This window comes from Lepeophtheirus salmonis, chromosome 14 (genome assembly GCF_016086655.4).
Source record: "Lepeophtheirus salmonis chromosome 14, UVic_Lsal_1.4, whole genome shotgun sequence".
NCBI lineage: Eukaryota > Metazoa > Arthropoda > Copepoda > Siphonostomatoida > Caligidae > Lepeophtheirus > Lepeophtheirus salmonis.
Window position 1 is genome coordinate 40730782 of NC_052144.2, and position 16355 is coordinate 40747136.

At 32.0% G+C, this 16355-nt stretch overlaps 3 protein-coding genes across 3 annotated transcripts; 2 read left to right on the top strand and 1 right to left on the bottom strand.

The window, feature by feature from the left end:
* The first annotated feature begins 1433 nt into the window (after positions 1 to 1433).
* On the top strand, positions 1434 to 7613 carry LOC121128955 (papilin). Its single transcript, XM_071893231.1, is given in 12 exon segments — positions 1434 to 1746; positions 2728 to 3272; positions 3336 to 3610; positions 3854 to 4007; positions 4063 to 4224; positions 4724 to 5028; positions 5212 to 5401; positions 5468 to 5554; positions 5621 to 6259; positions 6320 to 6568; positions 6571 to 7289; positions 7407 to 7613. Coding segments are annotated over 11 exon segments (3096 nt in total). The 5' UTR covers positions 1434 to 1746; positions 2728 to 3089; the 3' UTR covers positions 7540 to 7613.
* Positions 7558 to 8466, bottom strand: RpS8 (ribosomal protein S8). The gene is made up of 2 exons (XM_040724577.1): positions 7880 to 8466; positions 7558 to 7813 (listed from the first exon to the last, which is right to left on the bottom strand). The coding sequence occupies exons 1-2, from the start codon at positions 8348 to 8350 to the stop codon at positions 7658 to 7660; spliced, it is 627 nt and encodes a 208-aa protein (XP_040580511.1). The 5' UTR covers positions 8351 to 8466; the 3' UTR covers positions 7558 to 7657.
* A 2473-nt stretch (positions 8467 to 10939) lies between these two features.
* Positions 10940 to 14224, top strand: Orc3 (origin recognition complex subunit 3). The gene is made up of 10 exons (XM_040725064.2): positions 10940 to 11112; positions 11174 to 11572; positions 11642 to 11823; positions 11883 to 12159; positions 12215 to 12505; positions 12575 to 12713; positions 12808 to 12971; positions 13424 to 13663; positions 13728 to 13847; positions 13933 to 14224. Exons 1-10 carry the CDS (start codon positions 11086 to 11088, stop codon positions 14098 to 14100), a joined length of 2007 nt encoding a protein of 668 aa, XP_040580998.1. The 5' UTR covers positions 10940 to 11085; the 3' UTR covers positions 14101 to 14224.
* The last annotated feature ends 2131 nt before the right edge of the window (positions 14225 to 16355 follow it).

Consider the following 16355-nt stretch of genomic DNA (forward strand, 5'->3'; position numbering starts at 1 on the left):
AAATTGGGGGTCAAAGTAGTGGTACGTACCTTAAATTATATAAATATACTATTTTTTATTATATGAATGTAAAAAGGATTTATATTTTATTCAATTAAAAATAAATTTCGTCAAGGAAAGACTGCATAATCAATATTTATACACTACTAAGTAGTGGTCTTGGCAATACTTTTTTTGTCTGCTAGGGGCGTTGAGTATACACATAACTCAAAATATTTTCTCCTAATTATCCCAACTATTCTCGTTCTAATCGATAAAAAAAATCTAGCCCATTTTAGTACATTTTACTTTGATATATTTTTTTTTTTTTGGGGTAATTATCATTCAATAGTTTGATTGCCCGAATATAATTTATCTTGATATTTGCAACAAAATTGCACACGATATTGATGTCTTCCAATGAAATTGCTTCACGATGATATTACCTACAACAATTTTGTCTCAAATGATAATGTATGTACACTTCGATTTTACCACGCAACGATTTAATTAGTGAACAGATTGAGAGGTCACAAATACGGACTTTTAAGACGGAAACTTTTTAAATATCATATCAATGATGTAATTTTTTACTATTTCTATACAAATTAATTATATATATGAATTTTGTAAAACATTATAAAGTTCAAATATCCATAGTTATTTTACTCATAAATACATAATAACCATGTAATATTAATAGATCAAAATGAAAAGATAGTATCTACTAATAGTCGATACTTTGAATGACCAATGCCCTGATTAAATAATGCATTTTGAGACGTACAATTTGCTTATACAAGTTGCAACTTGTACACAAATATATAGATATATATAGACGTATACGTATACATGCACGATAGATGTGGTAACCCGCCTTTAGATGACGTTCTAATCAAGCTTTTGCGGAATTTGGATTCATTCGTATTTTAAATAAAAAAATTCTAGAACTAATGAATTTTTTCCTTAATAATTTTTCTCTGGAGTAATGGATGGCTTTAACCATTTCTTTATAAAAGTATATATTAAGTTTTTGTTAATATAACAAAATTTGTATGTAATGTAAAAAATCCCTCGAATGAGTTAGGGCTTTTCTATAGTTATAGTTTAAAGTAATTTTTAAGTGTAGTTTATATTTAAATTTTGACAAAATTATATCCAGTGCAGGGGCCCCAGTCAAACGAACCCCTGAAACCGGCTCTGGTTCTGCTCAGTACATGGAAGTATATCATTTATTTTGTATAACATAGTTCTATGAATACATTTAACTTTAAATAATATATTATAGCGTTTGTGAGGGAAGACTGGGAGAGTTTGTGATAAATAACTGTCTCAGTCTTCCCTAGTCAATCTGCTTTCCTCTCTCAGCCAGCCCTATTACTTCTCCCTTCAATTTTTGAAACCCTCTGCTAAGAGTGAGCTCCAAAGAATATATATCTTTTATATATTCTTTTAGGGAGCTCTAGCTCTGCTTTATTGAAGGAAAAACGTGTCTTGAGCTTTTATATCAAGTTTGTTCAATTAATTTGTATATATTTTATTCAGAATTAACGTTATAATATTCCCATCACTATAACCTGGCTGGTGAATCTATATTTTGACATATTCCTTCCGTCTTTTATTGTTCATTCATTATAATTATTACGTAATAATGAAGTTAAAGCCGATTGTATATTTTGTACTATGACGTCATTACAATAAAATCCACCCTCAATTACAAATGATCCTTCAACCGTTGATGGTTATTTGCGCCCATGAATTAAGTAAGTACATTTTGATCTTTTTTTTATCCATTGTTATAGTATAATTCCTTGCGCCCGGTAAAGGTAAATATTCCTGAATGCAAGATTGGATATCCCTCCCATGAAAGTAAAAGTTGTGGATTTGTCACGTGTCAAAAAGCTGAACTCTTTAGTCATTAACTCTGAGCACTCAAAATTCACAGGTTTCTTCAGCAGACTTGAAATTAAATGTATTACATGAAAACAGATTTTAAAGGAAATAAACAGTTCAACATGGATTTGAATATGTGGGGTGTCAACACAAAAGCAAGCTAGAAAGTTTTTTTCGTATAATTGAGTTAGGATTATATATTTTTTTGTCTTCAACGAGGAATACTTAGTTATCCATTTCTGTGAACAAATTATTATCATTAATCTTTGGGTGGTCCGAAAATAGCACTTAAATAAGTAGCAAAAACTCATTTTTACAATGAAAGAATTAGAAAAGGATGGATTTTATGTATTTGAAAGGCTCCATATAGATGTCAAATGAAGTATCTTAACTGTAGTAAACATTCTTTGATAGTTCAAGTTATCCCAAAAAAATTGAGTACTAACCCTATAATTGAGCCAAATATGTCTATGAAACATGGGGGCTTTATGTATTAAATTGGGAATGTTGCCTTTTTTTATGTTAAAGGAGCACATACTTATTATATAATCAACTTCCAATTCATTGATACTATGTAAATTAATGTTGCAAATCATTAAATTGATTTTTTCATATTTTGCTATTGTACAGCAACTTCAATTTGAGAGATCAAATTACAAAATATACACCTGCAGAAAGAAATCAAACATCAATTTTCTTTGAAATTATGATCTAGCTAGAAATAATAATTAAGGTCTTTTACAATAATGAAACACCTGTAGTTTAGGGTTTTAATACTTTAAAGACTTTAATAATGCTCAACGAATCTAAAAAATATGTTGTACCTATATTAATTCGCTAATTTCACTGTATTAGGTACAAACGCACTCTATTTTCTAAGTACTATTATTAATGGAGTGCAATTATTTAAACGCTCTACAAGAAGAAGAAATTCGTCATTAATAATCAATTAATATGAATGTGCTTGGATCCAAGGAAGTGTACGATTTATGGAAAATGATTTTTATCATTTAACGGGGTTAACATCGTATGAAGAGTGATATTCCAGACGTTATTTTTTTTTCGTGGACAGACAAATCATAAATTGAAGAATTGGTCTTAATATATCCATATTAGTTATACCTATTTCAAGATATATTTTTGTTCTAAGCACAGTCAAAAGAATGTTCCATCTTGTTCAGAGAGCCTTATTTGTTTTAGTCATTTTTTATTTACCAATGTCATGGAGTACTACTACTACAGAAACAAGTGACAAAGGTATTCTTCACTCATTTGAAACGGACTTCGATGGCTGGACAGTTGAAAATAATTCGTGGGAGCGTATATCAATTGACGAACTAAAAAGTATCCATAACAGAACACTACCGAATCTAAAGGAATCTAATAGTACTGTTGAAAATGTAATGTAGATCTTTTGACATATGATTCAAATTCTATATTATTTAATTTTTTAATTTTTACAGGCATTTCTACTCATTCCATCCCGGCATCTAAATGACACTACTACAATAGCTTTAATGAAGAAGGACATAGTTGTGAGCAGGAACTCTGTGCTGGAAGTATTTTTCAGTGCATTAGCTTTGGGCTGGGAAGAGAAGGATTCAATGTTTTCTTCTGATAATCCAGTCCTTGAAGTCATTTACGACGATGTTATGGTTTTTAAACTGGACTCAGCCATTAGAGACAATATAAAATATTTTTCTCCCAACAAATGGAATCAATTCCGATTATTCTCAAGGTAAGAAAAAAAGTATTTGATGAAAACTCAAGATTGGATCTTTTTGTATATTTAATATACTTTTTATTGAGTAATTTGATAGAAATATCAGGTATCAAATAGTGAATATTCAAATCATTGAATAAAATTTTTACACTCACTGATGAAATAATTTTTGAATCTTATGATAATTTTATTACGTTATTCATTGAATTAATTATTAAATGAGAACAGTGCCTTATTTAATGTGGATATTTCTTTCAGCTATAAGTATGAATTCAATATGTCGATTTCAATATTCGGTAAAAAAGGTTTAGCATCAAATATCCTTGCTTTAGATAACATTATCATAAAGCAAACATCTCTTGTATCATCCAACAACACGGGATCTGAGCCCGAAATGGATGTTAAACAATATGTATGTGATAATTTTATATGTTTGTAATCTCATAATTGATCTAAGTGTATTTCAGGATGGTGAATGGGAGAGACTTGTGTCATCATTGAAGGAGGAATTGAAAAAAATTTCAACAAATGGCTCAATTCCATCAAAGCCTGAGTTTTGTGATTTAGACAATGAAATAGGGCCATGTGATGGAAGATGGATTCGATATTATTACAACAGAACTACTGAGGCATTCAATCGATATATACTATCATCATCAACATTGTAGCTCCTTTCACTCACTTTTATGCTTTGAAAATTCAAATTCATTATGTACCTAATCTATTCCTTTTTAATTTGTGGTTTCTCAACACAAAAACAAGCTAGAATTATTTTTTCATAAAACTTAGTCTGTGTTACATTCTTCGTATTCCTTGAACGAATAACAATCGTCAATTCCTGTCAACAAATTATTTGGATTGATCCTTTGGAGGTGTCGTAAATTGCACTTAAAGTAGCAAAAATACATTGTCATACTGAAAAGGCCGTATCTCAACTCATCTCAGTAATTTGAATACAATGCCTTTAATTTACATAAAATATTTCTATTAAATAATAGTTTATTTTTTGTAAAAAAGTATATTATATGTTTTTCTGGATTTTTTTTTGTGTTGACTCTCCACATTTGTACAATAATGATGATAATAGTAGCCCTCTCATTACCCCATTATAATTATAAATGATAATAGAACTGCGAGTCCTTTACTTATGGGGGTTGCAATGGAAACGGCAACAACTTTAACATCAAAGCAGCCTGCGAGTCCATATGCAAGAATCCACCTTTGAGCGAAGATGAAATGTTTTTACAAGAAAGTAACAAGAGCTATTCCCTCTCTCTGGACTTCGAAAAAGAGTTTTCACTCCAAGATGATGGATGGACGGTTAGACACTTTGAAAGGATCGATTTTGATAACTCGACTTTGAATATTTCCGCTAATAATTCCGATTCTCATTATGGGGCTTCACCAAATTATGAACCAAATACAATTTTTAGGTAAATTTTATGAAAATCTACATTATTGAAATTATTTTATTATATAGCTGGGGTTAAATGAGGGGGATTTCAGTTTTCGGTTCATACCCATAGGCGGAGATTTATTATATGAACATTTAGATTTTATATAGCTGGTATGTAAATAATTACTCTTGTGTTTACATATGTACTCCTTACTTTCAGGCGGCCAACGCTCATTCATTCTATAGATCTCATACCCAATCGAGATTTGAATATAAATTTCAGCCTCATTTTGATTGGAGACGTCAATATACATATCCATCCATTTTTTGAGCATTTAAACCCGGGGTTTAAAATATATATTGGAGATGTTATGGTGTTTGATTTCTTGTCAGCTGGAATATTAGATAAGGTAATTTAATCGATAATTTTGTTCTTAAATTAGATGGCATAATATAATATTTAACATATCCAACAGCAATGGCACAATTATTCAATTTGGCAGAAGACAAATAATATTCTTGATAGTCCTCATCTCACTAACTTTGGAAATAAAGAACAAATTGTAAGGATTACATCTTTATCCATTAGAGAGAAAGAGTAAATGTATTTTATTTTTATTAACTTTCAGCTACGAATTGAATCTTGGAAAGGAAGTGCTTTAGACAATAGTGAAGTTGTGATTTTGGATGATTTTTCCCTGAAGCAAGAGCTACTTCAACACGAGTTGCCTTCGTCTTCTACTCCAAAAGTCCCAAAAACAACCAAAGTTATATCCCTTGATGAATCGACAACAGCTTCCACTACAATCAATGTACCAACTACCTTGCTTCAGGAAATAACTTCTTTTAAAAGTGATGCAGATGATAATTTTCCTTGTGATCTTCCAATGAATTCAGGTCCTTGTAGAGGAAACTTTATACGTTATTATTTCGACACTGCTTCAGAAAAGTGTCTAGAGTTTTCGTATGGAGGCTGTAAAGGAAATGCTAATAGATTTAAGGCTAAAAAAGATTGTTATTCCCTATGTCCGCATAGAGATAAATCTAAGGCAATAATAGATTCATGTAAACTTCCTAGAGATCCAGGGGATGTAAAGTGTAGCTTCTATTCGGAGCGATATTTTTTTGACTCACAACTTGGCAAATGCCTGATATTTCTTTATAGTGGTTGTGGAGGAAATAGTAATAATTTTAAAAGTAGGAAAGAATGCAAAAATAAATGCTCTATTGACGAGGACTCGAGATCAATAGCGAAAAAAACATTCCTGGTAAGTGCGAAAATCAATAATGAATGTCTGTTAATATTAAATACGAATTTTTACAAACAGAGACTCACTGGGTCAGTTAAACGAGATAAATTTCCAAGCCGACAAGAATGTTTAAAACCAGCTGAGGTAGGCCCATGTGGAGGAAACTATGTAGCCTTTGCATATGACTTAAACAAAAATGATTGTGTTCGCTTTATTTATGGAGGTTGTGGAGGAAATGATAATCGGTTTTATACCATTGATAAGTGTCGAGCTGTTTGTCAAAAAAAAGAAAGTGAAGAATCATTTGGATTTGGAAGATCCTTGCAATGACATTATACCAAAGCAAAAAAAAGAAACAGCACTGTACTAACAGATATTTTTATGATCCAAGGTCCAAAAGATGCTACTCAGGCTGCCCTTCTCTAAAAGTAAAGGGATTTGTATCAAGAGCCTCATGTTTTAAAAGCTGTGCTCCCGCGAGTTCAGTGAGTACTACTGTAATGCCTGAGCTTTTAATTACACCTAATGTTAAATGTACTGTTCCTCTGAGTACGGGAAGCAATTTATGTAACGATTCGCTGATCAGATTTTACTTTGATCAGTCGACTAACACTTGTGAAAAGTTTATTTACACAGGCTGTGGTGTCCATAATGGAAATATCTTTCCAACGAAAGAAGTATGTGCAGCGGTGTGTAGAGTCCCTGTTGGTGAAGGAAGTCCTTGTTACTCGCCAAAGGATGTTGGTTCATCGAAATGTGACGCAGCTAAATCTATTCGTTATTATTTTGACTTTTGGAAAGAGACTTGCTTACCCTTTGAGTTTTTGGGCTGTAACGGTAATAAGAACAATTTTGTGGATTTCCAATCTTGCAATACGTCATGCAACTTCATCAACGAGTCAATACCATCTTCAGCACCAGATATGAGCATATCCACAATCAATGCACCTACTGTCGCAGAGGTAGTACTGGGCGTAATATTGATCATTTTATTCACCATTGGCATTGTTATGGGATTAAAATACTATAGAGTACAGAAAGACTATGGGTTAGTGCCCTGTAAAATTACGCACTAGTATAGCACAATGAGTTTAGTTTTCGGCACTATTTATGGCACTTCATTTATACGAAGTATGCTATGCAACGCTAATACATGTCATTTCAGACTCTTTAGAAACGAAAGTGCCAGGTCTTCGAATGCAGGAGTGGCAAATATTGCCTACGACAACCCTACATACAGCACGAACGAAAATAATTTTCAGTTAAAAACCCCTGTGGAAACTTCGTCAGAAGCTTAAATAATAACTCAATTAATGTAGTATTTAACATACATTTATATTCTTTTGTTGGTGAATAAATTGTTAACATAAAATTTCATATGTTTAAGAAATCATTATTTAAATAGAGAACAACGTCTTAACGTCCCTTCTTAGCCTTGATTTTACGGAGGTAGAATTCGAGTTCTTTACCCTCAAGAATGTATCCATCGGCTCTTCCGCACTGACCGGGTCTTGAGGAGACTGAGGCGAGGAGACGACCAGACAAAAATTCATCCTCGATTCCTTGTTCGACCTGAAAGAGGAAAAAGTGTGATGGATTAAGTAGATGATCGAGAGGGATTCACTCCTCCGTCCTTACCTTGGCATCCTTTTGACGTTCCAAATACTTTCTCATGGTCTTTTTGGATTTCTTCTTGTTGATGATGGCATCCTCGGCTTCTGTCAATTTGGCGCCCTTCTTGTGCCCAATGGGGAGTGCATAATGAGCCTCGTACCATTGACGGAATGGAGTGGCATCAATGACAATGATGGCATTCTTCACAAGGGTCTTGGTACGAACCAATTCATTGTTGGCGGCGTTGAACACAACATCAATGATACGTGTCTTACGGCTCACACCTTCACTAGCCCAAGAGAAGTTTCCTTGGTCAAGACGGAGTGCTCGGCGCTTCGTATTTCCACCACGACAACGAACAGTGTGAACACGGGACTGTCCAAGCTTGGTTAAAGCGGCTGGGCGAGCTAACTCAAACTTCCTCTTTCCGCGAATGGGAGCACGTTTACCTCCAGTAGCGCGTCGCTTATGCCAATGGTCTCTAGAAATACCCATCTTCTACGATTCGATTAATTTCCCTGGATTCCGTAAAAACTAGGGTTGTCGTAACGTGAGGGGACAAAAGAGAAAAGAAAGAGAGAGAAAGAATTGATTTCCGGCAAAGCTGATTTGTTATGAGTCGGTTCTTTAGTCTAGTTCTCGAACCTGAGCTTGGCCACTGTTTTACCTTGCTAAATGACAGGACTCACTTAATATATTATCTTCATATGAAACACATTTTTTAAAGAATCAAAAAAATATTGATCAAATTCCATAGCTTGTATTGAAAATACTTTGTCGTCCATTTGAAAGATGTTCGAACCGAGTTATAATGAGATCGTTGTATTAAATATATAGATGCAACAGCTGTTTTGACGTCACGCTTACTTACTTTTTATTTCTTACCCACGTAAAGGTATCATAGGAATAATGACATAGATATTACACAATCAGAATAAATTATAATTTGAATTATGATATACATTTTTTAATTGGGAGCTAAATGAAAAAAATATATAGTAGGTATATTCATTTCTCTTTAAATTATAATTTATTAGTTTCGTATAATCAAATTCTTCCGTTTTTCACAATACTTAGTTGAAGCTTATTACAACAGTATTAATTAAATATCAGCAATTTGAAGTAATACTTATGTTTTAAAGAAAATGAATCTTGATTCTTTACTACAATTAAGAGAACGAAAATATATATTTAATTATGTCTTTTGACAATCAAGAAAATTACAATAATAACGGCATGATTATTAAATACAGATACTCTACTAATTTTACTAAAACCAGATAAAATCGTCATGGTATTAATTCCTTAGATCTTACATTTGGCCATTTCTCAAATGATTTATATTAAAAATATATATTATTTATTTCTATCTATATACTAACTAGAAACAAAAATGTTATTTCAATCAATGTAGAGTTTTTTTCTATTTACATCGGTTATTTTTTTATCTGCTGTTTTAGCTACAGGAATCCCTTTAATTTTAGGCATGAAACCTGTGGATTTCTGATAAAGCTATAATTTGTGTATCCATGCATTTATACAGTACATGATATTTATTATTTAGGAATTAAATTAATTTTTTGATTCATACTTCAAATATATTTAAGTTATAAGGCGTCGTTGAGTAAACTTCGAAGGATAATAGAGCATATTATAAAGCTTTTACACTACGTCATGCATTACATCATAATTCAAGGAGAACCCATATTGGGAGCTCAAAGTTTCTTGTTTAAAGCAAAAAATTTCCTTTTTGGGGGAGGGGGGAGGGAGGATACAACAACCTGCGGATACCCCTTCTCTACTATAGTTAAGTAGAATATTATAGTCGTATGTTTGCCTGTCACGCGGATTAGCAAGTTTATCTTAGTATAAATATTTAAAATGGGTACATCCTACCTATAATATTTTGGTTGTATGTCACGCAAATTAGCAAGTACCCGTATAATTAAAACCAAAGATAGGCAATAATGCTTACTTCAGAGGGAGAAGTGAACACCCCGACGAACAATTAAATAATAAACACAAAATTATACCTTTTGTAATTACTAAATTTTGTTTTTCTCTACCTAATTACATCCCTATATCATGTGTATATCTACTAATTACATAAATATTTTAACAAAATAGAAGAAGTTTATACCCAGTGTCACAGATTTGGATGAAGCTAAAGTTAGATTAATATATATCTATTTAGCTTAAGTTCAAAAATTTAGGACATAACTTGATCCACAGCAAGTGCAGTAAATATCTTAAATTTAGCCTAGATTTTATGCCTAATATTCACTTCAAAGTTTCATATTTGACAAGACTTATAGCCGTGGTGATTAATTACAGTCCAATAAATGTTGACTTATATTAACCTAAATGTATATTACTTTAGTTGGATAATATAGTTTAAAATTTTTAACAAATTGTTCGGATATCATAAATTGAGTTTTTTTTATAAATTCATGATAAGTTTGATTATACCATAGGACAAACTGTTGAAAATCGTCTGAAAATAAAAATAAATTTGGGCAATTTATTACCCAGAAGTTATTAGGTAGATTTCAAAATACTAATAACCTCTTCAGAGCCAGTTTTAGACCCGGGTCTCAGATAAATTTGTGGGTCTCTTTTTTTCTCTTTCTAAAAAATGTTTAACTTTTTGGAAAATGAAATGCGGGACCCTTTCTTTTTGTCATATGACCTTTTCTTTAGAATGAAGGTCCCAAAAAGGCTCCTGTAAGGTTGCTGGAACCATAGGAGTCATTGTCACCCTCTGAAAAATAATTATATCAATAGCAAGAAAATATTTTGCAAAAAATATAAATAAAATAAACCAATTTATATAAGTTATTGAATTATAGTGGTGATAATTTGTGAGGCTAAGGCCCCTCTAAATGATTAAAGCTAGCAACGCCCCTGGTATAAAATATAATATTAATAAATAATAATCATTCAATATTTAATCCCTTAATATCATATCTCACTTAAAACTATATTAATTATTAGTGATGTATCAAATACTTGCGAATCACGGAATTATCCCCATTTTATAAATTACTTATTTGCTTTTTTCTGGAGTCAAATTTTTTAAATGGTGCACTAGATGGCGCTGTGTAAAACTGTTGCTGTTTCATCATCAAAACATTAAAATAAAACATTTCCCGGGATTTTTGATGTTTCTAAAATATAACTTCTAGTTTTTAATTTGATATCTTGGACTCAATTTTAACTTTATTCACAAGATGTCTGGAACAGATTCTTTATCCAAGGTAAGTACCGTATGATATTTTAAACATGTATATTTAAGAATAATTATATGTTTGGCTCTAGGGTGTATTTTCCTTCAAAAAAGCAAGCCCTTCAAGCAGGAAATCACCGAAGAAGAAGTTAAAGCATAGCCCTGTGCCTGTTCCAAACTCCCCTTTCCTGTACCATGATATCAAATCAATCACGGGAAATATTCTTAGCCGATTGCAAAAATCCTCTTTTGATAGTGTGATCTCCGAGGTGATCTCCTTCCTCGGACAACCCATCAGTAAAAATACCGTCATTTCAACTGGAGTTATTGTGACGGGTGTGAATCTACCGGATCACGGGGATTTCTTCTCCTTCCTTCATCAAGAAATTAGATTAAAAACAACAAATCATGTGGCCCATGTGAAATCATCATCAATTACGACTCTCAAAGCTCTTGTGGCTTCCATAGTCAAGCAACTCATGAATCAAAATGTAAAAAAACACTGAATTCCCATTCTATTTCACGAACTTACTAAATGTACATTTCTTTTACATGCTTAGAATTCTAAGGAAGAGAATAATTCTGAGGAATTAAAGCGCCGGGATCTTTTATTTCCCGTATTTCAAAGCTGGTATGCGAATCAGTATAGTTCTGATGAGTCTCGACCCCCGTGTGTCATCATACTTGAAGACTTTGAAAGCTTTGGAGAATCACTTCTTCAAGAGCTCCTATATAACGTTAGGTATGATGACTTACATTTGACTAATTACTCCCCTCAGCAAACTATTGTTTATATTGTAGGGAATATTGTGAAAAATTACCATTTATACTACTTATGGGTGTTGCAACATCTGTCGACTCCGTTCATCGAGCTTTACCAACAAATTTGACTTCTAATTTATCCATTCGAAAGTTTTCGAGTCAAAGCTCAACTCAAACTTTTGCGGAAGTCGTAGATAAGGTCATCATATCCAATGAAAAAGTCCCTTTTAAACTGGGAGATAAAGTGTTCAAACTTTTATTCGACATATTTTTATTCCATGATTTTTCCATCAATAACTTTTTATCCGGATACCGAGTAATTAGGCGTATAATACTCTATAAAATGTACTTTCATGTCTATATATCGTTAGTTCTGTCTTTTGGAGCATTTAACGAGCAATATTGGGAAACTCCTGATGAGATCCGTGTCCCAACTTTCACACAATGAGCTTGAAGTATACCGACGTGTTCGCTCATTTAGAAAATATGTTGAAGATGATATTTCTAGTCGTGCTAAACTTTTAATTGATGACGATGAATTTAGAGCATGTTTGAAGAAATGTTTAAAGCAATTGGAGGTATCTACAAATGGATTTAATAAGGCCGTTGAAATTATGCATGCTATTGTGATGAATTTACAAAGGAATCCCATTGGAAAATATGTATGAGTCTCTTCATTCATTCACAGCTTTAATTTTAACCTTTTTTTTCTTCTTAATTTAATAAAATAGTTACATACGGCCTATTTATCAGCATTGTCAGAAGAATTTTGTGAAACCTCCGAATATAAGGAAGTATTTCAACTACTTGGCTTCCTTGAACAGACGGATTTACAAAAGATTATTAATAAAATAGTGGAAGTCGCTAAGGGTAATACTTTGATGCACTTCAGAAATAAGTTATTCTTTGTTTTTTTAATATGCATAAAATATTAACCAGTATTAATTTTAAATTTCGGTTTTAGATGATGATAATTTGGAAAGAAGCTTAAGAACACATCTTACTAGTTTAAAAAATTTAAAAAATAACGAAACGCCAGAGGAAATAATATTTAAATCATCATCTCCTGAAAAAATAGATAAACCCATTGAGTTTAAGACTCGACTTAGTAGAACACAATGGCAAGAGGTTAGTATACTTTAATGCTACTTAACCCAATAACGTTGACAAATATATTTTAAGATTTGTAAATAAAAGATAAAAAAATGTACTGCCAAAAACGGACGTCCTTTGGCTGAGATCATATGATCACAATAGGCAGATCTGAATACATTTTAAATATTTTATATTTAATTTCTCAATATAAAATCTTCAATAATCGGAACAAAAAATTGCCTCGAGGATATTTCGCTTTAAAATTTATAAAAATGAGGTTGATACGTGATGATTGTTGAATTTGGTTTTAAGTGTTTAGATAATTGCCTTGTTCATATGATAACAATAGTTGTTAATGGCTTAAGCCAGACAGATAATCGAATTTTTTAAAGAACTATCACTTAAGTACTTTTTGCCTTGTATTTATACATTTTTTCTCAAAGGAGACAATACTAAGTTTTTGACTGAATTTTTAATTTTAATAGAATCTCAAAGAAAACATGATGAAGGAAAGAAAAAAAATTGCAAGTGTCTATGAAGGAATTCGAAGTGACGTTTTGTCCTGTCTTCACCATTATTTTATCGAAAATTTAAAACCACCTACGACGTTGCCTTTCCACGAGGTTAAGTTTTTTAACAACTCTGCTTCTGTGAAGCGTCACCTTATCGGTGATCATAGATTATCAATTCAAGCAGCATTATCATATCCAGGAGATTATTTGGAGGTAAAGAATAAATTAAATTATATGGAATAGGATTGACTTATGTTTAACGTCTTATATTTTGCAGAATGAAGATTTGATGAAAGTGGAAAAGTTTGAAATCCCACCCATTCTTCCAGATATCAGCATTGCATTTAAACTATATTCCGAATGTGGAAAACTTATAAATCTTTATGATTGGCTTCAAGTAAGGGATTAAAATATTAGATGGATTTGCAAAAATATGCTATATTTGATGATGATTTCCTAATCTAACTTTGTTTTCTATCTAGTGTTGGCTCTCAGTTATCAAGGGCGAAAATGAAAAAGATGAGGGCAACGACAATGTACTCCAAGCACGGTTTAGTCAAGCTGTTGCGGAACTCCAATTTCTTGGATTTATAAAATCATCAAGAAGGAAAACGGATCATGTCTCAAGACTTACTTGGGGAGCATATTAATTTATAATATGCTTCACGTAGTTTTTTAAAATTATGTTTTGTATGATTCAATTTTTATAGCTTAATTGTATTGACAAGTAATATTTTTTACGAATTTATAAATAAATTGAAGATTTTAATATAATTTATCTTTTGTCAGTTCTATTTATATTTAATATACCTGATTGACATTTTATGCTTTTGGGTAATTCCACCTCAAGTTGTTGAAAGGCATTCAAATGATTGGTTTTCGAGATATGCCGTCTTAATATTTTTACAATTGAAAAGAAATTGTTGTACAATTAATCGATTTCATCAAGAAAAAAATTACTGATATATATTATTCATTTTATTTGTCTTAATAATTACTACCCAATGTGCATATTTCGAATGTAGGGGCGTCGACACTGAGAGGGCATGACACCTAATTTTTTTTTGGATAATATATTTTTTGGAGTTGTAAATTATACGTAATTATTAGAAACTTCGTGTCGACCAGTGCTAATTTTGTCAGCTCTGATTAGATGAAATTGCATGCCGATTATGAGACGAAGACATAAATTCATTGTTAAAAGTAGAAAAACTTTCCATCTTATAACTTTCTTACCCACAATTATCACATTGAATTTCAAGACGTAGAACACCACAAATACGCTACAATTCATGATATAAGAGAGATACCACCCAATTTGAGCTTTTCTTAATAGTTTCAAAAAATTATTTTAGAACAAGGTTACAAAGACTGAAAACATTTGATAAAAATGTTCCACTGCTCAAGTCTCTTAAAAATATATATATATTGGATGTTCCTAATTATCAAAAGCAAAAAGTTTAACTTAATAAAAAGAAATCAAATGTGTTTTCCTATTTGAATTGACGAGTAAGGAATTGATTTAGTTTAACTCTTCTTTCAAGCGATAAGGAAGTAGTTGCTTTATTCTGGGTCAGAACCCGAACTCGCAGTCTTGCAGCCGCTTCCCTGAGCAACAAGTAAACCTCCTAATATCCCAAAATACACCCGAGCTCTCAGGTTGTACAGGTGAAGAACTGGGCCAAAATACAGTTTAAACTCTAACACCGCCGCGTTTCTAGGCACAAAAGAACCCTTCTAATATGCTATAATACACCCCAGCTCACGGGTTGTGCTGATGAACTGTTTACCCCTATACAATTTAAATTTCTCTGCCCCCGCTTCCCTGAGCATCAAGAAACCCTGATAATATTCCAAAATAAACCCCGGTTCTCAGGTAGTACAGCTGAAATGCTGGGTCAAAATACAGTTTAAACTCTACTTCCCCCGCGTTTCTAGGTACCAAGGAACTGCCGCTTCCCTAAGCATAAAAAACCCCGTATAATATCCAAAATATACCCCGGCCCTCAAGTTGTAGAGGGGCAACGCTATTTAAAGGCATCTATGGCACCGAAGAACAAAAAAAAAAGAAAAAAAAATAGCAGAACCGTTTCAGGAGCCTTAAGAACCAACATGAAATTTTTAGGAAAATCCATCCGTTGGCTTGGCCGTGATTGAAAGACATACACACAACCAGACATTCACATTTAATATATATCATATAACTATGGCAGTGATTCACAAATGGGGGTACACGTAGCCCTTGGGGTTCTTGGAGGCACTCCAGGGGGTGCTTGAGATTTTGAAAAATATTATACAAGTATATTACTGAAACTAAAAATGATTTGTGCCGTTTATGGGGTACTATACTTATAACATATACCAAAATCTGTGATCTAATAAAATATTATATTTCAATAAAACAACACTACTTTCTTAAACATCAAAAAAATTAATTGTAATTTCCAGGAATTACAGAGTATTGTATTGTGCAAAAGATACTTTTAAATACCTACAATTTGAATTGTATAATATGATATTCGATTATATGAATATCTTCCCAGATGATAAATGATACTTATTGAAAAAAAAGGAGAGGTTAAAAATTAAGACAAAATATTTTGATATTGTGCATTAATAAAGATTGAAGATGGTAATGTCGGGTTGAAATTTTTGTACTTCACATTGACAAATTACTTGAAAATTGATAAAATACTAGATAAATAAATTTTTTAACGTCCATTATATCTTTTGTTTGATCCATTACACTCAATTTGTAACTTTGAAAAGTAATGTTGAGATGACTGATTTCCCAGCAAATAGTCCGATTAAACGGATTAAAAAAAAAAAAAAAAACTGTGTGAAAGATTAAAAATTTCTCTATATTAAATATAAATTTCATCAAATTGATTTATCCCATTTAAGT

What these genes read in the sequence shown, in the direction of transcription:
- Orc3 (XM_040725064.2), top strand. Translation starts at nt 11,086, where the DNA reads ATGTCTGGAACAGATTCTTTATCCAAG. An exon ending in ATCCAGGAGATTATTTGGAG is followed by an intron (nt 13,664 to 13,727) that starts GTAAAGAATAAA and finishes TATATTTTGCAG; the next exon opens with AATGAAGATTTGATGAAAGT. An exon ending in ATCTTTATGATTGGCTTCAA is followed by an intron (nt 13,848 to 13,932) that starts GTAAGGGATTAA and finishes TTTTCTATCTAG; the next exon opens with TGTTGGCTCTCAGTTATCAA.
- RpS8 (XM_040724577.1), bottom strand. Translation starts at nt 8,350, where the DNA reads ATGGGTATTTCTAGAGACCATTGGCATAAGCGACGCGCTACTGGAGGT. An exon ending in AACGTCAAAAGGATGCCAAG is followed by an intron (nt 7,814 to 7,879) that starts GTAAGGACGGAG and finishes TTCCTCTTTCAG; the next exon opens with GTCGAACAAGGAATCGAGGA.